This window comes from Bos mutus, chromosome 22, assembly GCF_027580195.1.
Source record: "Bos mutus isolate GX-2022 chromosome 22, NWIPB_WYAK_1.1, whole genome shotgun sequence".
NCBI lineage: Eukaryota > Metazoa > Chordata > Mammalia > Artiodactyla > Bovidae > Bos > Bos mutus.
In genome coordinates, this window is record NC_091638.1 from 44,037,169 (window position 1) to 44,061,144 (window position 23,976).

General features: G+C 38.4%; 1 protein-coding gene across 1 annotated transcript in view; it reads left to right on the top strand.

Annotated features, from left to right (window-relative positions):
• Positions 1 to 23,976, top strand: part of DNAH12 (dynein axonemal heavy chain 12) — a 189,930-nt gene that overhangs the window by 123,725 nt on the left and 42,229 nt on the right. The window contains exons 47-56 of the mRNA XM_070359341.1: positions 7,911 to 8,044; positions 9,246 to 9,408; positions 10,077 to 10,157; positions 10,502 to 10,682; positions 11,878 to 12,005; positions 14,292 to 14,381; positions 14,995 to 15,135; positions 18,150 to 18,391; positions 19,528 to 19,675; positions 19,975 to 20,120. Coding sequence (XP_070215442.1) covers positions 7,911 to 8,044; positions 9,246 to 9,408; positions 10,077 to 10,157; positions 10,502 to 10,682; positions 11,878 to 12,005; positions 14,292 to 14,381; positions 14,995 to 15,135; positions 18,150 to 18,391; positions 19,528 to 19,675; positions 19,975 to 20,120 — 1,454 coding nt within the window. The remainder of the gene's footprint in view (positions 1 to 7,910; positions 8,045 to 9,245; positions 9,409 to 10,076; positions 10,158 to 10,501; positions 10,683 to 11,877; positions 12,006 to 14,291; positions 14,382 to 14,994; positions 15,136 to 18,149; positions 18,392 to 19,527; positions 19,676 to 19,974; positions 20,121 to 23,976) is intronic.

A 23,976-nucleotide genomic window follows, 5' to 3' on the forward strand; every position in this document is an offset into this window, starting at 1 on the left:
TCCTAAATCGCTTCAGTTGTGTCTGACTCTGTGCAACCCCATAGATAGCAGCCCACCAGGCTCTCCCATCCCTGGGATTCTCCAGGCAAGAACACTGGAGTGGGTTGCCATTTCCTTCTCCAATGCATGAATGTGAAAAGTGAAAGTTAAGTTGCTCAGTTGTGTCCGACTCTTAGCGACCCCATGGACTGCAGCCTACCAGGCTCCTCCGTCCATGGGATTCTCCAGGCAAGAGTACTGGAGTGGGGTGCTATCGCCTTCTCCTGTGTATATATGTATGTACATGTATATATATACACATCCATCAGATAAGATCAGATCAGATCAGTCTCTGAGTCGTGTCCGACTCTTTGCGACCCCATGAATCGCAGCACGCCAGGCCTCCCTGTCCATCACCAGCTCCCGGAGTTCACTCAGACTCATGTCCATCGAGTCAGTGATGCCATCCAGCCATCTCATCCTCTGTTGTCCCCTTCTCCTCTTGCCCTTAATCCCTCCCAGCATCAGAGTCTTTTCCAGTGAGTCAACTCTTCACATGAGGTGCCCAAAGTACTGGAGTTTCAGCTTTATCATCATTCCTTCCAAAGAAATCCCAGGGCTGATCTCCTTCAGAATGGACTGGTTGGATCTCCTTGCAGTCCAAGGGACTCTCAAGAGTCTTCTCCAACACCACAGTTCAAAAGCATCAATTCTTCGGCGCTCAGCCTTCTTCACAATCCAACTCTCACATCCATACATGACCACAGGAAAAACCATAGCCTTGACTAGACGGACCTTTGTTGGCAAAGTAACGTCTCTGCTTTTGAATATGCTATCTAGGTTGGTCATAACTTTCCTTCCAAGGAGTAAGCGTCTTTTAATTTCATGGTTGCAGTCACCATCTGTAGTGATTTTGGAGCCCAGAAAAATAAAGTCTGACACTGTTTCCACTGTTTCCCCATCTATTTCCCATGAAGTGGTGGGACCGGATGCCATGATCTTTGTTTTCTGAATGTTGAGCTTTAAGCCAACTTTTTCACTCTCCACTTTCACTTTTATCAAGAGGCTTTTGAGTTCCTCTTCACTTTCTGCCATAAGGGTGGTGTCATCTGCATATCTGAGGTTATTGATATTTCTCCCAGCAATCTTGACTCCAGCTTGTGTTTCTTCCAGTCCAGCGTTTCTCATGATGTACTCTGCATAAAGATATATTTAGAGATAGATATATCTTTATCTATTTATACATATATTTATTATAAGGAATTGGCTCACATCTTTATGAAGGCTGATGATTTTCAAGATTTGCAGTTGACAAGCTGGAGACCCATGAGAGCTGATGGTGTCATTCCAGTTTGAAAGCCAGCAGGATTGAGACCTAGGAAAAGGTGTTATGCTTGAATTCAAAGTCAGGAAAAAAACTAATGTCCTCACTCGAAGGCCATCATGCAGGAGGAATTCTCCCTTATTTGAGGGAGGTTCAGCCTTTTTGTTCTATTCAGGCCTTCAACTGATTGGATGAGGCCCACTTACATTAGGGAGAGCAATCTGCTTTATTCAGTCTATTCATTTAAATGTTGAACCCATCCAAAATGTACCTCACAGAAACAACTAGAATAATGTTGGACCAAATATATAGGCACACATAAAATTAACCATCATAAGAGGATAGAACATGCAGAGGTGCAACAGTGGGGAAAGTGTGGCTCATTTGGGCAAATAGTTAAATAGTTTGGTGTGGCTGACTGGCAATGAGGGCAACAGGAGTTAAGTTGGAGCTTTGAGTGGGTGCCAGGCTATAAATGAATGTGTAAATGTGTCTAGGAATTTGGTTTTATACCAAAGACATTTCAAGGCAATTAACATGTATATAGCTAATCTACATTTTAGGAATAACCCAAAACTCTTGGAAGCTTTATGGTGGATGATTTGGAATTGGGCAAAACAAGAGACAGGAAGACTAGCTGGGTGACAGTTTCAGTCATGCCAGCAGCGAATGATACAGGCTATCACTTCATTTAAACAGGGGAAATCATCACTGTCTGAGTAAAACCATTCAGTATTTATGTTTTTGAGAAGGGTAGCTCATGGTGCCTTCTATTTATTTGTTTTATGCCTAGTAAAGTTATGACCAACCTAGATAACATATTGAAAAGCAGACACATTACTTTGCCAACAAAGGTCCGTCTAGTCAAGGCTGTGGTTTTTCCAGTGGTCATGTATGGATGCGAGAGTTGGACTGTGAAGAAAGCTGAGCATGGAAGAATTGATGCTTTTGAACTGTGGTGTTGGAGAAGACTCTTGAGAGTCCCTTGGACTGCAAGGAGATCCAACCAGTCCATTCTAAAGGAGTCAGCTCTGAGTGTTCTTTGGAAGGAATGATGCTAAAGCTGAAACTCCAGTACTTTGGCCACCTCATGTGAAGAGTTGACTCATTGGAAAAGACTGATGCTGGGAGGGATTGGGGGCAGGAGGAAAAGGGGACGACAGAGAATGAGATGGCTGGATGGCATCACCGACTCGATGGATGTGAGTTTTAGTGAACTCCGGGAGTTGGTGATGGACAGGGAGGCCTGGCGTGCTGCGATTCATGGGGTCGCAAAGAGTCAGACACGACTGAGCAACTGAACTGAACTGAACTGAAATGAATGTATTGTGGACTATAGCTTGATCCTGGATAGTTTCTTTTAAAACTAATTTTCTAATACTAATGCGTTTTGTTCTCTTTCATCTTTATCAATTGCATGTTTGAAAAACGGTAATTCTTCCCTTTTGAGGACTGTAGTGTGTTTCAGCTAGTGGATGTTTTAGAATTTATACAACAATAAAAGTCATGTGAAACAGTTTTCCTTTATGCAAACTGTATCTTAATATTGCTTTCATTAAGTAGCCCCAAACCAAAACCAAACAAACAAAGCCTATCCAGTTAAAAGTTTTTCTTTTGTGAGATCTTATAAGTACAATTCTATTTCTGAATATGTTTTTTATAACCATGAGTCTTTCTGTTCTATTGTATGTGATTCATACTTATTGGGGGAAATTTAAGAAAGAAAGAACTAGGAGGTGCAAATGGATAAGGGAAGTTAAGTGGATAACAGAGAGGAACCAAGATTTTACAGTGTAACAGTGGGGATACAGAAACTGTGTCGGGGTACTGATGGCATTGTTTGAGGCCTGAGTCTTTTAAGGATGGAAGTGAGTGTGAACTACTGTGTGTCACATAGCTGAGAAGTCACTGACTTTTTGGATAGATTTCTGTTCTCCAAAATAGGGTGTAAACTTACCAGAGGTGCCAAAACAGTTCAGAAGATAAGGGTAGAATTTACTGAAATACTCACTTGTGTATGAAATATCTCATGTGAATTGACATTGCTTCTCTGGTGGCTCAGGTGGTGAATAATCTGCCTGCAATGCAGGACACCCAGGTTTGATGCCTGGGTTGGGAAGATCCCCTGGAGAAGGGAATGGCAACCCATTCCACAATTCTTGGCTGGAGAATTCCGTGGACAGAGAAGCCTGGCGGTCTACAGTCCATGGAGTTACAAAGAGTTGGACACAACTGAGCAGCTTGCACTTTTACTTTCACTTTCCCACTCAGTTTGTATGTCAGATGGACATATGTCATAGATAGTGTGCAAGGGACCCTCAGGGAGTCTTGCAATGAACTGAAAATTGAAGATGGACAATGCAGTTATAAGTGGACAGTAAAAAACTGTCATAAAACTAGCAGGAGCTAGCTCAAGCCCTGTGTCACCTACATTTTAAGACCAAAAACAATGACAGTTTAACAAGATCTAGTGAGACATTGGTTAAAACCCTGGAGGCTCAGATCTACCTGCAGCGTGGGAGACCTGCCTTCAATCCCTGTGTCAGGAACATCCCCTGGAGAAGGAAATGCAACCCACTTCAGTATCCTTGCCTGGAAAATTCCATGGATGGAGGAGCCTGGCAGGCTACAGTCCATAGGGTTGCAAAGATTTGGACATGACTGGGTGACTTCCCTTTCACTTGGAATATGGATTTGTATCAACTGTTTAAATAATAAAGGTTATTCCCAGGGTGTGTCATGACTTTGCAGCATTAGCTTATGATGTCATGGTTACCTCTCAACAGCCATTTTCTACCCACTTCATCTTTGCTAACAGAATTCTGATTTTGTTTGGGAAATTGCTACCCGAGTAGGCAAAGTCTAATAGGGATTCATTCCTGGTTGGCCTAAGTCAGCATTGGTGCTCTCACTCCTCTTATTGTTGACTGTTTACACATGAGCCTTTTCGTGATGTGTTTCTTACCAGTGGATCTGGATTTAAAGTCTGCCAGGGAGCTTTGGGGAGAAGCTTTTCAAAATAAAAAGAGTTACATGATCGGAAAATGGTGCTTATCTTGACATTTTACAAAAATTCGTTTATGTTAATAATAAATCTTTAAAGGCCTTTTTTTTGGGTTTAAAAATATATTAGTACAGTAATACCATATGAATATAATTAATAAATATGTATATACTGGTAATGGTTGCCTAACACTTTTTTTAATAATTAATGGAGTATTTGATCAAAAAGCTTGATTTTTACTAGAGTAGAGGGCCAAACAGAATGGGAAAGACTAGAGATCTCTTCAAGAAAATTAGAGATACCAAGGGAACATTTCATGCAAAGATGGGCTCGATAAAGGACAGAAATGGTATGGACCTCACAGAAGCAGAAGATATTAAGAAGAGATGGCAAGAATACACAGAAGAACTGTACAAAAAAGATCCTCACAACCCAGATAATCACGATGGTGTGATCACTGACCTAGAGCCAGACAGCCTGGAATGTGAAGTCAAGTGGGCCTTAGAAAGCATCACTACGAACAAAGCTAGTGGAGGTGATGGAATTCCAGCTGAGCTCTTTCAAATCCTGAAAGATGATGCTGTGAAAGTGCTGCACTCAATATGCCAGCAAAGTTGGAAAACTCAGCAGTGGCCACAGGACTGGAAAAGGTCAGTTTTCACTCCAATCCCAAAGAAAGGCAATGCCAAAGAATGCTCAAACTACCACACAATTGCACTCATCTCACACGCTAGTAAAGTAATGCTCAAAATTCTCCAAGCCAGGCTTCAGCAATATGTGAACCATCAACTTCCTGATGTTCAAGCTGGTTTTAGAAAAGGCAGAGGAACTAGAGATCAAATTGCAGCATCTGCTGGATCATGGAAAAAGCAAGAGAGTTCCAGAAAAACATCTAGTTTTGCTTTATTGACTATGCCAAAGCCTTTGACTGTGTGGATCCCAATAAACTGTGGAAAATTCTGAAAGAGATGGGAGTACCAGACCACCTGACCTGCCTCTTGAGAAACCTATATGCAGGTTAGGAAGCAACAGTTAGAACTGGACATGGAACAACAGACTGGTTCCAAATAGGACAAGGAGTACGTCAAGGCTGTATATTGTCACCCTGCTTATTTAACTTATATGCAGAGTACATCATGAGAAACGCTGGACTGGAAGAAACACAAGCTGGAATCAAGATTGCCGGGAGAAACATCAATAACCTCAGATAGGCAGATGACACCACCCTTATGGCAGGAAGTGAAGAGGAACTAAAAAGCCTCTTGATGAAAGTGAAAGTGGAGAGTGAAAAAGTTGGCTTAAAGCTCAACATTCAGAAAACGAAGATCATGGCATCTGGTCCCATCACTTCATGGGAAATAGGTGGGGAAACAGTGGAAACAGCGTCAGACTTTATTTTTCTGGGCTCCAAAATCACTACAGATGGTGACTGCAGCCATGAAATTAAAAGACGCTTATTCCTTGGAAGGAAAGTTATGACCAACCTAGATAGCATATTCAAAAGCAGAGACATTACTTTGTCAACAAAGGTTCGTCTAGTCAAGGCTATGGTTTTTCCAGTGGTCATGTATGGATGTGAGAGTTGGACTGTGAAGAAGGCTGAGAGCCAAAGAATTGATGCTTTTGAACTGTGGTGTTGGAGAAGACTCTTGAGAGTCCCTTGGACTGCAAGGAGATCCAACCAGTCCATTCTGAAGGAGATCAGCCCTGGGATTTCTTTGGAAGGAATGATGCTAAAGCTGAAGCTCCAGTACTTTGGCCACCTCATGTGAAGAGTTGACTCATTGGAAAAGACTCTGATGCTGGGAGAGATTGGGGGCAGGAGGAGAAGGGGATGACAGAGGATGAGATGGCTGGATGGCATCACCGACTTGATGGATGTGAGTCTGAGTGAACTCTGGGAGCTGGTGATGGACAGGGTGGCCTGGCGTGCTGTGATTCATGGGGTTGCAAGGAATCGGACAAGACTGAACGACTGAACTGACTGAACTGAGAGGGCCAAACACAAAAAATTGATCTTAAAATGCATATTGTCTACTATAAAGGAAAAACATGACAAGCATCTTGTTGAATCTAAATGGAATGAAGTTTGGAATACTGTATTGAGCAAGTGAAGATTAAGTACTCATTTAACATAAATTATTTCATTGAGTAAATATTTCAAATATTTACCAACAAGAGCTGTTTAAGCACTGACGGTAACAGTAGTGAGGTAAGAGTCCTTGCTTTTGTGGTTTTTATATTTTAGTGGTGAGTCGGTGAGGCAGACAAAAACAAATGAATAAATATATGTCAGATATTGCTAAGTGCTAAGAAAAAGTTCAAGATAAGGGAAAGAGTAATGAGGGAAAGAATGCTGTTTTAGAAAGAGTGAGTGCTTTGGGCAGACGTACCTGGTAGGTTTGCATTTGCACAGAGGTGTGAGGGAGTTGAACCACATGGAGATCTAGATTAGGAGGGTTCCAGTCAGAGGAACAGCAAATCCAAGACCCAGGGCCAGAAGCACCCTTGGTGTATTCTAGGAAAAGCAAAGGAACCATCTCACTGAGGTGGGGAGTACTGGAGGGAAAGTGACTCTGTGGGGAAGAAAATCAAATGTTCAACTTTGGATGTTGTAGCAAGTAGGAATTATGACGAGCTGCTAGCAACAGAAAGTGAAAGTCACTCAGTCATGTCCAACTCTTTGTGACTCCATGGACTATACAATCCATGGAATTCTCCAGGCCAGAATACTGGAGTGGGTAGCCTTTCCCTTCTCCAGGGGATCTTCCCAACCCAGAGATCGAACCCAGGTCTCCCGCACTGCAGGTGGATTCTTTACCAGCTGAGCCACAAGGGACGCCCGCTAGTAACAGAAACCTAAACTAAACACATAAGGGTTTTTTTCCTCGCTCATATAGAAGAAAAATCTGAAGATCTGGACTTTGTGACTTAACAAAGTCATCAGAATCCCATATTCTTTCTTTATTATCCTCAGCATGTAGTTTCCATCTTCAGAGTCATCATATGGCCTAATGTAGCTGCTAGAACTCCAACTTTCACATCTGTGTTCCAGGCAAGAAGTAGAATAATAGAAAGTAAGGCACAAAGAGCCATGCCAGCTCTGTGTAACACTCTAGAGAGCTTTCTCTGATGTCTCCACCCAATAGATGCTCATATGTCATTATCCACTCTGAATTGCAAAGTCTAGGAAATGTAGTATTATAGCTGGGGATATTGCTATCTACAATAAAATTGGAGTCTTAAGGAAAGGGGGCTGATAGATATTAAGAGGGCAACAAAGCAGCCTGTACCATTATCATACTAAATTTGGGATGCCTACTAGACATCCAAGTGGAAGAGACAGGAAAATGGTACAATATATCTTTGATATGTAAAGTATTATTGACCTTTCCTATATTGAGTTATCTTTAATTTTAATGTATAAAATACTTATATCTTCCGTAGATTTACTTGTGACCTTAGTCCCTCTAATTCTATTTTCCCTACTAAGATTTTAATTTTCTCATTCCCAACTTCTTCTCTCATAGGAAGACAATTTATGTAATTTGAGTGTGACTAATCATTTTAAATTTCACTTGTTTTTCTTTTTCTTATTTTTAGCCATGGCCTGAAGATGCTCTTGAACGTGTAGCTGTGAAATTCTTAGAAACACTGGAGCTCACTGACGTTGAACGACGAGAGATAGTTCCAATATGCAAACACTTTCACACTTCCATTATGGAACTTTCAGAAAGGTTAATATTAATAAATTTTTAAATGACAGTAATGCCTTGTATGTTAAAGCATCTCTTTTGGGAGAAACTGCAAATTTTAGTAGGATTTCTAAGTCTTATAATTCTCTTTAATCATTTAATTAGTTATGGCTTTTAAGTATTAGAAAGCTACTTGATCTAGGTTTAACAAAGAGCAGGGTATCTTAAGGGAAAGAATATAGCTGGATCTTAGAAATCACTAGAAGCAGGAGTTAAGAAGCCACCAGAAACCCAGAAATTCTTTTCCCCTATTTCTTATTCCTGTTTCTCTGTGGCGTCTGCTTTCTCATCTTTTCTCTTTCAGGCTGAATTTTCTGCTTTCCAGTGTATATGGAGGAAAACTGTCAGCCTCTCAATTCTCAAGTTTACTTCTTGCAATTCTAGCTGATTATCTCTTTCCAGCTTTCTAGTCCAAGTTCATTGCAAAATGTGATTTAGCTTTCTTTGTGTCTAGTGCCCAGTCCTGGCCTGAACTGCTGTGTATAGTGTGGCAGGTTTCATAGAACAAGCATTGTTGCTGGGGCACTTGTTGGAAGTCCTTAGACAAGAAGGAAGATGGTTGGTAGGCTGTGGATACCTTAAAAGTACCAGTTTTACATCTGTTCATCTTCATGTCATACATGCTCATTGTATATTGCCTATCCAGAGTTTTACAGCCAGCTAGCATGTTTGGCTTGGGCAAGTACACCACGAAGGGGGCTCTAGTCTACATACTCAGCACGAAACATCATTGCATCCACTGTTTTTATGTGTATGAGTAGTAGTCTTATATTTGTGTCTGAGCTCCATTTAACCAACATGTGACACACGTGCGAGGAATGACGACTTTTTCTTGCTGTCCTATCTGTAGTCCTCTTTCCTTGTGTACAGTATCTTGGGTCTGCTACAGGATTAGATCCTCCTGGCATATGAAACATATAAAAAGGCCTCTATCGTTCTTGCATAGTTCTCTCTTTAGACAAATCTTTGTTGATTTGTGCTTTTTTACTACATCATTGCTATTTGATACTTATATTTTGCAGACTAGAAATTAGGATGTGGTTCTGTGTAAAGTTAAGTACTCAGCAGCTTCTGAATAAAATCAACCTTTATTCTTAAACATTTGTTGTTAATGCTATGTTGAATTTACTTCTGACTTTGTAAAACCCATTATTTATAGTAATGCTGTGTGCCTCTCTTTTAGGTTCTTGCAAGAGTTAGGACGACATAACTATGTTACTGCTACTTCTTACCTTGAACTCATTGCCTCATTTCGACAACTGTTGACTAAGAGACGACAAGCTATAATGGAAGCAAAACAGCGCTATGTGAATGGACTTGACAAATTAGCTTTTGCTGGGTCTCAGGTAAATTTGAGGAGCTGCTCAAGTGGAAATATAAGAAATATAAGAGATACAATTTATTGAGAATGCAGGTACTATGTTATGTACTTCATTTGCATTCCTCTAATTATTCCTCATGATAACTCCATAAGGTAGACGCTTTTATGATCCTCATATTACAGATGAGTAAAGTGAATTTTAGAATTTTAGAGAAGTTCATTCAGACTGCGCAGACTCAAATACATCCAGTTTTATTCTTAAGTTTTTTGGCATTTGGAGAAAGTACAGTGTCAGGGTTGACTTTTTATTATAATAACTGGTTAAATATAAGACTTTTCTTCAAATGAGTCAAGTAATACTTATTAGCATTATTTCAACATAAGCAGCAGAGTGGGTGGTCTGAATGAATTGTACACCATACACATAATATAATAGGGATACCCAGAGCTGCTACCATTTTTCTATCTGACTTTTCTTCCATGACAACTGCATTCTTCCATTGCCCTGTCATACTCAAGAAAGATAAAGTCTTTTGTGAAGAAAACTGGCCACACTCTCATGGCTTTGTTCATCATGTAAAGAACTGGAAAAAAAGTTAAGCTTTTCTGGTCCTGATTTTAAGTTTCAGTTTTCTCTGCTTGGCTTCTATAGCTATTGTAGTTATGAAAACTAATGACAAATTGTCTATTTAGGTTGGTGAAATGAAAACAGAGCTTGTCCAATTGCAGCCCAAATTAGAGGAAGCAAAAGTTGAAAATGCAAATATGATGCAGGTAAAGTGTCCTGAATTTTTTAAAAATTGATGACAAAAGAAAATTGAAATACATAAATTCAGCTTTGATAATAAGCCGTAATTCATTTGCGACAAGATCTTTGGGACGTTACTCTTTTCAGTTGATTCACTGGGTTCCTTGTGGGTTCTGTTGTTTTTGAGGAAAGATGAGAAGCCCATCACTAAATTAGGTCTCATATATTTACATTTCTCCTCATTTTATCCTTTAAAATTATATGTTTGGTGTCCTACTTTTCAAATATTCTTTTGTCTCTAGGATAGAGAAAACAGTAGGATGTTTAAGCATGTTTAAGATGTCTTTATTTTTTTCTCTCTTTTGCTTAGCTTATCGAGATAGAATCTGCACAAGTGGAAGCAAAAAGAAAATTTGTGAAATTTGATGAAGAGATAGCCAGTGGAAAAGCTGAGGAAGCCCAAACTCTGAAGAATGAGTGTGAAAGTGATCTAGCTGAGGCAATTCCAGCCTTGGAAGCAGCCCTGTCTGCACTGGATACACTAAAGGCAAGTGTTGGAATGAGCTTGTGTTTTATCAGCAACTGTAACTGTGTAACAGACTTGGTTAATTCCGTGTTGATCATTTTCAGTGGGTGCTATTATATTGTTATCATCCAGTCAAATTAAATTTGACTCTTAACAGTTCCTCTTTGATATATTGTTATCTTATGTTTTTGCTTTTGTATATTTATTTATAATTTTCATTCAGGACATTCCAGTAGGAATGGAACAATCTCCAAGAGGCCAAAGTGGTTCTGTACATGAGCCAGGAGGCATTTGTTAAATAGAATATGGAGTCACCTCTCTGCAGCCTTCTGGTCATGCATGTACAGAAAAACCTAAAGATCATTCCTCATGTAGATGTGGGTTGCACTTGTCTGCATTAGACTGTTGCTTATTTCTCTTTACAGGGTCTTTAGGCAAAACCAGAATAATCTCACCAAACAGGTCAGAGAGATGAGCTTCTATTAGCTAGGGAGGCCCAGTGTAGTATGGGAGTTCAGGATATCCAGTCCCCACTCTATGCCTTTTTTTCTAATCAGTGCCCTGACTTTCATGTAAAATATCTGACAAAATGGTAAGCTCAACCTGTCAGTAGTTAAGCATCTTGCAGGATCACTGAAATGATCTGATGGTAGAACCTAATGACCTCCTGCAGCTCCAGCTGCGTAGGAAACTAAGATCTATTGTTGTTAGCTTTCCAGCAATTGCAAGGGAAGTCAGAGGATATTGGAGAGGATAGTAAATAAATGGATCTGTTGTGTCTGTCATAACAATATATGCCTTTTTAGAAAATAAACTTGGAATTGGAAACTACCTCTTCTTTCATTTTTGGTGGGTAAAACTAATATGTAAGCAAAGGTGGAATTAAGCCTTTATCTAAATTAGGGTTTTTAAGATGGATTTAATGCTTGGTATATCGTTGTATAAAAATTTTGTGTATGTGTGCAAAAATATTTTATTAGAAATGTTCTTAGTTGACACCATGTTCTCATAAGGATCTGTGAACTCTCAAACACTTGGGAAACATTAATTTACTGGCTTCAATTTTTTTGTTACCTTTTTTATAACCACACAGAGCAAAAAACAATTATAGTTTCAGATGAAAATCAGCGCTGTTATTACTCTCCAATATTATAAAATAACTGTCATTATTTACAAATAGGCTGTCCTAAAGGCATCCTGTTTTCTTTTGATTTAGCCAGCTGACATTACGATTGTGAAGTCAATGAAGAATCCTCCATCTGGTGTTAAACTAGTTATGGCTGCTGTTTGTGTTATGAAAGATATAAAACCAGAAAAAATTTCGGATCCTTCAGGAACTGGAGGCAAGGTAATAACTAGACACAGATTTATATTACGTTCATGAATGTCCAGAACACTTTACAACAACTATTATCAAATTAAATGTCAATAGTACCCAGTCCAAGGAAGACACATTGTATATGTACTCCAGGGTAAAGTGAAGGCAGTATGCTGTGCTGTGTTGAGTCACTTAATCGTGTCTGACTCTTTGCAACCCCATGGACTATAGACCACCAGGTTCCTCTGTCCGTGAGGATTCTCCAGGTAAGAATACTGGAGTGGGTTACTTCTCCCTCCCCCAGGGGATCTTCCCAACCCAGGGATTGAACCCAGGTCTCCCACATTGCTGGTGGATTCTTTACCTTCTGAGCCACCACAGAAGCCCGAGGGCAGTATAGTATCAGAGAAATGTAGTCCCAGTGGTTTCCACCTCCTTTTCTGGCTATGCAGGATTCGCCACTCTATTGGGGTGAATGAACAGGGAGATGGCTGTGATTTTCTTGCTAAGAGCCTCAAGAATGTGACATGGTTATACAGGTGTTGTTTCCAAGCATTCAAGAAATTCTGCTGAGGTAACTTGTACTGTGATGTCGTTAAAACTATGTGCTTGGGAGCCAGAATGTCTGTATTCAGAAATCCTGACCCTCCCAGCAGTGTGACCCTGGGGAAGATGCTTAACCTCTGTGGAACTCTGTAAAAGGAGCATTGTCAAAGTACTTTCGTGACAAAGTTAACGTGAGGATTGGGTTAGTTACTACATACTAATCTCTTAACATATAAGGCCTTTCACACAGTAAGCTGTCTGTGATAATAAATGCTACACATTTATTAGTAAAAGTTAGCTGTTATTATTGCAATTGTTATTCAAAGGTATATCCCTTAAAAAGAAAGGTATAACATCTATCCTAAACTAAATTTATAGACTTATTTTCTTTTCAGGGTTTTTTTCTTTTTCTTTTCAAGTTTTTACAATACCTAGGTTTGAATCCTTGAATTGGAGAATTGGGATTTTTGTGGGGGGCCCATTCTGTCCTCCCTTGAGATAATAAAGATAAAAAATAGGCTCTTACCTTATCAAGTTATTCTCACACACACACACACTATGCTCACACACCCCTATCAAGCTTCTGAAATTAAGAATGTTCAGCTAGTTATTTAACATATTTTATGAGCGTGAGCACCATGTGCTTTATCTTATAACTGACTGAGCAGTGTATAATCTTTGTCTTACCGCTTTCTTTTCTGTATTCCACTTGGGAAAATCTAGGTAGGTGAGGGGATTTTCTGTAAGAAAAATGTTTGCTACCCATCCTAGTCCATTTGGGCTACTCTAACAAATTGCTTATGAACAAACATTTATTGCTCACACTTCTAGAGGCTGGTAAGTCCAAAGTCAAGCCTGCAGTAGATCCAGTGTCTGGTGAGGGTCCAGTCCTGGTTTATAGAATACTGTCTGCTTGCGGTGTTCTCATGGTGGAATGAGAGGGAGCCCCCTGCCCTCTGTTTTATAAGGGGACTGATTACATCCATGCCTTAATCACGTTCCTAAGACCCTACCTCCAAATACTATTTACTGGGAAGTAGGTTTTAGCAGAGGAATTTGGGGAGAGGACACAGACTTTCAGTTTATAGCACTACCTTTATGATTTGAAAGTCAAGATTAAAGGAAAATAAAAGTTGAAATAATAAAAATATTTTGCTTACATGAAGTTTGGATGTTATTTGTACCAGCTGCTTTTCTTAGTTTTCTAAAAAGAAATGATCATATTTTTTGCCTGTCGATGTGTTTTTTTTATTAAACTTTTAAAAAATTTACTCATTTTTTGAACTGTGCTGGGTCTTTGTTGCTATGCACAGCTTTTCTCTAGTTCTGGTGCACAGACTTCTCATTGCAGTGGCTTTTCTTGTTGTGGAACAAGGGCTTCAGAGCGCAGGCTCAGTACCTGTGACGTGGTACATGGTCTTAGTTGTTCTGTGGCATGTGGGATCTTCCCGAACCAGGGATCTAACCCCTGTTCTCTGCATTGCAAGATGGACTCTTAACCACTGGACCACCAGGAAAACCCTCAATATTTAATTTTTAATAATAAGTTAAATATGTAAATTAATATGCATATTTAAAATATTTGATATACTTACCTTGTTCTCAGAGAGAGGAGTCTCTTTATTTCATTTCCAAGGACATATAAGTAGGTATTTTGAAAGTTCAGTGTATAGTTTCTCTGGATTAGTATACCTTAAACCTCAAGAAGAAAAGTTTTATATCAAACATATTTAACTGTACATATAATGTTTCTGTAAATTTTATTTATAGATATTAGATTACTGGGGACCTAGCAAAAAACTTCTGGGAGATATGAATTTCTTAAGAGATTTGAGAGAATATGACAAGGACAATATTCCGGTGAGTTTCATTGGATTTTTTTCTATAAATGTAATTTTGCCAAGATATATAAAATCTTTAACATTTTTCAATATTATATAAAATGTAAGCAAATAGAGTGTCAGTAGAATTAAAATAGTAAAGGAATATTTATTAATGACTATATTATGAATTCTCATAATGCATAAAACCACTTCTCTTTCAGACCATCCAAAGTCACTGAATAAATTAACTGTTTTAGTGTATTACTGACATGCAAGAGTTCTCGAAGTGTCTTCTTAAAATAGTTTATTTCTTAACAAGTTGGATACACAAATTTCTGAGATTAAAAGTATATACTTTTTTGTCCAAACTTCTATTTATTTATGTTTAGTTGTTCTTTTTCCTTGTTTACACATGTTTTCCCAAACTGCAAAGGTCTTTTTAAATTTTTTTAGAAGACATATCTTGTCTACCTGTAATAAATTTGCTGCAATTATGCTTATTTTAAAAATATCTCTAAGTACTGACTTTGGCTTTTAAAGACAACACAACTGTTTTATATACTCTTTTTTAAACTATATATGATCAATTTTTCATCTAATGATTGTGTGGTACATGTTGAAATTTTAAGATCTAAATCTTTGTTTCCCAGGTGACTGTTATGCAGAAGATTCGTGGTGAATACTTAACAAACCCTGAATTTGATCCTCCTAAGGTTGCTAAAGCTTCCTCTGCAGCTGAGGGTCTGTGTAAGTGGATCATGGCTATGGAAGTGTATGACAGAGTTGCAAAGGTATTTTGAGGATCAGCACATCCATTTTCTATTGAAATATTCCCATAAATTAAAATCTATGCCTTTGAAATGGAGAAGGAAATGGCAACCTGCTCCAGTATTCTTTCCTGGAGAATCCCTTGGGCAGAGGAGCCTGGCAGATTACCATCCATGGGGTCATAAGAGTAGGACACGACTTAGGAACCAAACCAACCAATGCCTTTGAAAACTCTAAGATTAGCTTCTGTTGAGTTCAGCCTAACTCATTTCCCCTCATATTTAATAAAAATGTTTGTGATTTTTAATCTGTCATTTTAGAATTGAGGTTCTTTCTTCAACTGAAAAAAAAGTGGTGTTTTGAATTCACTGTATTAACAAATATTTGGTGAAGAAAGGAAAATTGAAATAAATTTGTTCATAATAAAAGATCTATGCCCTTATTTACTAGTTCAGAAGTTTCTAAAAGTGATCCCACAGAGAATTTGTCCTGCTCCAGCATAATCAGTTCAGTTCAGTCACTCAGTCTTGTCTGACTCTTTGCCACCCCATGGACAGCATAATCAGACGTTAATTGAGTGTCTAGTGGATGAAGAGAATGCTTACGTATGACATAACCTGTTGGGACCAGTATACATGAGAGCAGGGAGATCAACAGAACTGGCCAGACTGACCTATAGTTACAGGGACCTGGGGCAAAAGAGAATTAAGTTTTATGGGAGACAGCAGAAGCAAAGAAAAATCCAAAACGTCAAAGGCCAAGTGGCAGATGAAAATCTTGATGCAGAGGTCAGAAGTAAGAAATTCCAGTCGGGTTAAGAGGAGAAGGATGGACTCAAGCAGTGATAGGGAGTTTTTTTGGAGACTCCCTGGGGCCAAATTATAGGAGAGCAGAGAATGGTTAAGAGCATTTTGTATGGGGTAGGAGAAAGCTTCAAGAGAGAGGGGACATATGTATACCTATGGCTGATTCATATTGATATATGGCAGAAACCAATATTATAAAACAATTATCCTTCAATTAAAAATAAATAAATTTTTAAAAAGAGCACTTTGCAAATTTGACTAGCAAAGGACCAAGGAAGCACTGGTCTTGCCCTCTGTAACTTGCAAAATTCTACCAAGGGGAGCAGAAAATATAAATAAAAATGCCCATGGAAATACATGATATTATGTGTTTAGAAAAACCTTAGAGTACAGAATGAGTAATCAGGCTGTAACAATTGAAAAGATATTCCTAATGAGGCATACGTGCTTGTAGAGAGGTATGGATTTTGTTCATTTCAGAGGAATAGACCAGTATACACCTGGTATAAATAAAATTAATTCTATCTGAATGTTCTTCCATTTGAACATCTTGTCCCTCCGCATAGTAATCCCAGCAGGTCTGCAAGCTGTCAACTCAGCCTGTTTCTACATAACCCACAAGACAGGTGGAATATTCTGGATTCTTTCTATAAAGCAGAGAATCTAAGGTATTCAGGTTCTTTTCTGACTTCCCACCCTGTTCAGTTCAGTTCAGTCACTCAGTCGTGTCTGACTCTTTGTGACCGCATAAATTGCAGCACGCCAGGCCTCCCTGTCCATCACCAACTCCAGGAGTCTACTCAGACTCATGTCCATCGAGTCGGTGAAGCCATCCAACCATCTCATCCTCTGTCGTCCCCTTCTCCTCCTGCCCCTAATCCCTCTCAGCATCAGAGTCTTTTCCAATGAGTCAACTCTTCACACGAGGTGGCCAAAGTATTGGAGTTTCAGCCTCAGCATCAGTCCTTCCAATGAACACCCAGGACCGATCTCCTTTAGGATGGACTGGTTGGATCTCCTTGCAATCCAAGGGACTCTCAAGAGTCTTCTCCAACACCACATTTCAAAAGCATCAATTCTTCGGCTCTCAGCTTTCTTCACAGTCCAACTCTCACATCCATGCATGACCACTGGAAAAACAATAGCCTTGACTAGACGGACCTTTGTTGACAAAGTAATGTCTCTACTTTTGAATATGCTATGTAGGTTGGTCAAAACTTTCCTTCCAAGGAGTAAGCCCTGTACCTCCACATTATTTTAATTCCAATGTACCTGCCTCGTGTTGTTATAGAAAGGTCGAAGGGAGATATCCAGCAAACTCTTCTCTAAAGTCCAAAGTAGGAAGAAAAGCTTCCTAATTTCTGTTTAACACATTCTGCCTTCAGGATTTCTGCCCTGAGGAGAGAAAGCAGGTCAATCGTATCTGATTCTTTGCTTCAGTCTTCCTCTTAGCCTTCAGCTCACTCATGGCAATGTGTCAGTAGACTTAGGTCTCCCTTCTTTCAAATGGACATATACTCTCTTTGGTCATTTTGTAAGTTCCTTATACTGGTGTCTTACAGTATACTCTAACCAAGTTGGCCATACCCCATTCTTCATATACTTATGAGCATAATAAAAACTTTAGGAAATCGTTTTTCTCTCAACAAAGCATCACTTTTCACAATTTGTTGAGGAAAATTCAATTTTGATAGTGAAGCTAAATACCAAGTCTTTATTTCTCTTTGTATTACTGCTACTGTCTTAATCTCCTCAAGACAAATGTAATCCTCAACTGACTGGGAAGGAAATCAAAAGCTTGGAAATGCTAAAAAAAAAAAAAAGGCAGCACATTCATGTATTTTTAAGCGTTTGTCATTTCTGTTGCATGTTTTTCTGTTTTGCGACAGTTCAAAGGCAACTCCTGATTGTATTGAGATGTTTTGCTACATATTATGCTGTTGTGCTACATATTGTGACATATTATTAGAGTAACTTGCCTATTTATAGATGAAGTTTGCTGGTCCAGGATGATTTTATATATTTTATAAGATAAAATATATTTTACTTTATTTGCATATGAAAATATAAGATTTAAGGCATTTAAAATTTGCATGGTTTATTTTTATAAGTAGTAAATGTATTTATAATCATAAATAAACATTTAAAATTCATGATATCTTAAAGGATTATGTTGATTGTCAGTGTTATATATAGTACATGTTATAGCTGTGTGTACTGTTCCCAAACAGGTAGTGGCTCCTAAGAAAGCCCGCTTAACAGAAGCTCAGAAGTCCTTAGCTGAGACAATGGAGCTTTTGAATCAGAAGAGAGAAGAACTAGCAGAAGTAGAACATCATTTGGAAAATTTAGAAAGAATATTTCTTGAGAAAACTGAGGAAAAAGCTCGTTTAGAAGACCAGGTGGAACTTTGTGCTAAGAAACTTGAAAGAGCCTCAAAACTAATTGGAGGACTAGGTGGAGAAAAATCGAGGTCAGATTTCTACTCATTTTAACAATGTTTTAAAATGTCTGGCTTGACTGTGCAGCTCTCTTTGGGTATTATGATTGCCATGCCATGCCATGCTCAGTCACTTCAGTCGTATCTGACTCTTTGTGACCTCATAGACTGTAGCCTGCCAGGCTTCTCTGTCCATGGTATTTTTCCAGGCAAGAATACTGGAGTGAGTTGTTTATTTTGATTACTGATTTTTAAATGGCTGGTTGAGAATATGGGACTTTCTATAAAGCACCTGGCTAGGCTTCTCCTAACAGAATTTCAGTGTCAAGGATGGTGTTTGCAACTTGCTTTCAAATGTTAAAAGAGAGAGAGAAAGAGAAAGAGGCAAATAAGGCTTAAGACAAGTTTTAATCTTAGTGGTGAGTATGTGGATGATCACTGTGCAGTTCTTTCCAATTTTGTGTTCAAATGTTTTGTAATAAAGTGTTTGGAAGGGAGTAGTGAATATATGGTTTATTTTGTTAAATTTATTTTAAATAACTGACTTGATGTAACAAAGCCAGTTAGCTTTATTCTAATCTATTTATACTAGTCAGCCAACTATCATAGCTATTAATTGTATTTGTTGAATGAATAGCATGATAAAGTAACATACTTTTGACAGTACTTCGTAGTGCAGATTAGATGGTTTTGAAATGCACTTTTTATGGTAAAAGTTTCATTAAATGGAAAAAGATACCAACCTTAGCTATAGTATGCCAACTGCTATACAACTTAAATGTAATTTTTGGTAATGAATTACAAATGTTTCTGTGTTTTTCAGAAACAAATAGCAGGGCCACTGGGCCAAATCATCCTGAATAAAATTATTAGACAAAATTCTGGTGATTTTTTTTTGTTTCTGTTTTCCTATCCTGAAAGAACAAGTCCTATAAGAAATGAGTAATATTCTAATAATGAATAGTGAATTATTGTTTATAAAACATAAATGTATATTATAGCACATTAGAGCTAGAAGGGACCTAACCTCCTCATTTTATAGATACGCAAGTACCCAACTTTTCATGGCATTTTGTTATAGAATTTGGACTAGAAACCCCTGGCTCTTTCATTACTGCCTTAAATCATTCTCTTTGGTGAGGCTGTTTTGCCTTTGATTGGTCTCCTAGATGGTCTCAAGCTGCAGATGACCTTCAGATAGTATATGAAAATTTGACTGGTGATGTCTTAATATCAGCAGGAGTAATAGCCTACCTTGGTGCTTTCACTTCTGGCTTTCGACAAACATGTACAGAAGATTGGAGCATGTTGTGCAAGGTAATGGTTTTATATTTTCTTAAGAGTTTATTTTTAGAACATTTAAAATATATGTTGGGGTATTTGGGGGGAAAGGTTGATAATAAAAATAGAGAAGGAAAGAAATGACTGAAAATATGAAGTTTTTTTTCTTCTTATTTGATCAGTAAAATATTTCCATAGTCTAACTTTTCATTCAGTTTTTTCAGTTGTTAAGAATTATTAAATACTGTCTAACAACAAATAATATATTAACTAAAAATATTTTAATCAACAAGATAAGAGAAAATGTCAAAAATAAATCTGTGTATTTCTAACAGGAGAAAAAAATCCCGTGTTCAGAGGAGTTCTCACTGAGTAAGACCCTGGGTGATCCAGTAACAATCAGAGCCTGGAATATTGCTGGATTGCCTACAGATACTTTCTCCGTAGACAATGGAGTGATTGTTAACAACTCCAGGCGCTGGTAAGGAAGATAAAGTGTTTATTTTTCAATTATTTTATTTGAAACTTTTTGAACATAGAGAAAAATTGAAAGGATTTCAGAGTAAGCACCCATATAGCTACTACTCCTAGATCCTGCAGTTAACATTTCATTATTCTTGTCCATCCCTCTATCCATCCATCAACTCATCCTTTTTTATGTATTTCTACATATGTTGCAGACATGGACGTACTTCCTCCCATATACTTCAGCATGCATATCATTAAGTAAAGTTCAATATTTTTTTTCTTTTGAGGTAAAATTTACATACGATGAAATATATACAACTTAATACAAATACACAAAATACACAAACCTGTGAGTTCTAACAAAAGTATGCACTTGTGCAGCTCAAACCTCAGGGTTTGAGTCAGGGTATAACACAGTCTTTTTTGTCCCATCCCAGTAAATCCCCTCGTTCACTGCATAGGAAATTATTATTCTGATTATTTTCCATCACAGGTTAGTTTTGCCTATTCTAGAACTTCATATAAATGAAATTGTACTGTATGCAGTCTTTTGTGTAAGGCTTTTTCCACACAGCATAGTCTTACTAATTTTTGTTGCTGAGTATTATTCAGTTACATGACTCTGTAATTGTTTATGTGTTTTCCTGTTGTTGGACACTTGGGCTGTTTCCAGTTCTTAGCTATTCAGTGTATTGATTTTAGCTAGGTATCTACTTATTTTCATGATACTGTAACAATAATTTATGCAATTTCATGTAAATCTTTTATAGCTGCTATCATAGTGTGATAACTGTATGAGCTTTGCAGATGGTTTTTATTATCTTTTTATTTATATTACTTTTGGAAACTTGGGAAATTATTCTCATCTGAAAGATATTTTCTTGTAAATAGTTATCTAGTCATATTGCCATCTAATATAAAAGTCTTTTCTTGACCTTATGTCAAACAAACTATGATGGATAATACTGAGTTCTTATATTCATGAGATACTATTTTAATACCTTATATTCTCACAAATTCCTATGAGTGAGTTCTTCTTATTATTCCATTTTATAAATGAGACAGCTGAGGCCCAGAATAAATTAGTAGTTTGAAATTTAGTGAGATAACTGAGCTAATAAATGGTGTAATCAGAATTTGAACCCAGACAACTTAACTTCCAAATCCTAATTCTTACTTACTATGTTAAGTGAAATGTGAAATAGGATATCACATTTAACTACCTTTAAAACTGTAATGGAAGTTTCAGTCTTCTTTTGGGATATAAGATATGGTAAAGATACAAAGAAATCTTATATTCTGAAAGTTTGAGGTATTGTTTGTTTATATTCTTTGGAAACCTTACTAGATACTTCAAGACATCTAAGTCTCCTTTATATTGATAGTATTTTTTACTTGAGAGTGAACATCCTTAGGTTGAAATGTCTAGGCAATTGGTAAAATCCCTGATAGCTCAGTGGTAAAGAATCTGCCTGCCAATGCAAGAGACATAAGAGATGTGGGTTCGATCCCTGGGTAGTGAAGTTCCCCTGGAGGAGGGCATGGCAACCCAGTCCAGTATTCTCGCCTGGAAAATTCCACGGACAGAGGAGCCTGGCAGACTACAGTCCATGTGTTGCAAAGAGTTGGACACAACTCAAGTGTCTTAGCAGCAGCATTATAATCTGAGGAAGTATAATTAGCTATTCCCAAAAATGTGTTCTCTTGTGGAGCAGGGAATGTTCTAATTAACAGAATATTAGACCCTAAGTATTAATTTTGTTTTAGAACTCTTTTTTATGCATTTGGTGCCATTTTGATTTTTAAAATAGCAGTTTAAAATGTTAGCAGAATGTCTATTAGGCTTAATGGAAATCCAGAGAAACCAGAAGTTTCAGAGTTGTATGTAAATTGAAGAAAACAATCTGTCATTTTCTGGCAGAAAGATAACTCTTCTAATAAAGTAATCTTTCAGTGGTGTCACTACTTTGTACCTGATATTTTTGGGCTGGCTGATCAACAGGTCATGGATTGTGTCAGTTTTGAAGGATAAGTCTCCATCCTTATAGACCAGACTTCACTTCTTGGCAGTTGGGACCAAAGTGGTCATCTATGGCCATCATCATTCTTGACATTAGGCTGAGTGATGACAGAGGCTTAATCTCCTCTCCCTACCTCCTGACAGCAGAATCCAGTAATGTAACTTATGTTCACTCTTTTGGTTACTCACTTTTGAGTATCTTAAGTATGAAAAGTGTGTGTGAAAGTATTACTTGCTCAGTCGTGTCTTACTCTTTGTGACTCTATGGACTGTAGCCCTCCAGGTTCCTCTGTCCATGGAATTATCCAGGGAAGAATACTGGAGTGGGTTGCCATTTCCCCTTCCAGAGAATCTTCTTAACCCAGGAATTGAACCTTTGCCTGCTGCATTTCAGGCAGATTCTTTACTATCTGTGCCACCAGGGAAGCCCATCTTAGGTGTACCTCAGAGAAAAGCTGGGCTATCAGACTATTGTAATGTGAAAATTGGTATCTCTCTCAATCATTCTCTCTCTCTCTCCCTCTCTTACTGTCTCTCTCAGGCTGTAGGACCTACCTTCCTTGTTTTTCTCCACTGCTTCATTAATCTGTCTCTGATTATTTGCTGACTCTGTTCTTCTGTACACATGGCCATTCCTTAATGAAGCCTTAGTTCCTAAGTTCACTAAACACATCTGTTGAATAATATACAAAAACCCAAATCATTAAGTACAACTGCAAGTCCCATGAGAGAAAAATCTGATTAGTCTGGCATGGGACAAATATCCACCCTAGTCTTATCACCTATGGCTGGGGGCCGAGCCATTATGGTTAAACACATTGGTATAGGTCAGGAATATAAAAGTGAGACAACGAAAAAGTGAAAGTGTTAGTCACTCAGTTATGTCCAACTTTTTGCGACTCCATGGACTGTAGCCCACCAGGCTCCTCTGTCCTTGGAATTCTCCAGGCAAGAATACTGGAGTGGGTGGCTATTTTCTTCTCCAGATCTTCCCGACCCAAGGATTGAACCTGGGTCTCCTGCATTGCAAGCACTTTCTTTACCATCTGAAGAGTCATAAACTGGGAAAGCAGTTTAACAATAGGACCCTATTACATTTATTGTATCTTTGGATGTGATGAAAGGTAAGGATCTAATTTTAATTATTTTATAATGATAACCATTTACCCTAGCGGTGTTTATGGAGTTATCCTTCCTTTCCTCACTGATTTGTAATGCTGTCTTTGTCCTTTAGTCTTTCTTGTGCACTGGTCTGAAAATGTCTTTTTTTCCTCTATTTTTTCTTTAATTTTATGTCGGGCTTATTGAGGCTTATTGCATATAATATATGCAATAAAATTCAACCTTTTTAGAGCACTTTTATGAAGTTTGACTCACTCCAGTACTCTTGCCTGAAAAATCCCATGGACGGAGGAGCCTGGTAGGCTGCAGTCCATGGGGTCGCGAAGAGTCAACACAACTGAGCAACTTCACTTTCACTTTTCACTCTTATGCACTGGAGAAGGAAATGGCAACCCACTCCAGTGTTCTTGCCTGGAGAATCCCAGGGACGGGGAAGCCTGGTGGGCTGCCATCTATGGAGTCGCACAGAGTCAGACACAGCTGACACGGCTTAGCAGCAGCAGCAGCAGCATGAAGTTTGACTAAAGCCTGTGGTCATATGATCCCTGTGACAATCAAGATGCAGAATATTACCAACCATCTGAAGCTTTTATGTATTTATTTTTGGTTGTACTGGGTCTCATGGCTGCACCGTTTTTTCTCTAGGTGGGACGAGTGGAGGCTGCTCTGTAGCTGTGGAGCACAGGCTGTAGGGCTCAAGGGCTTCAGTAGTTGCAGTTCCCAGCTC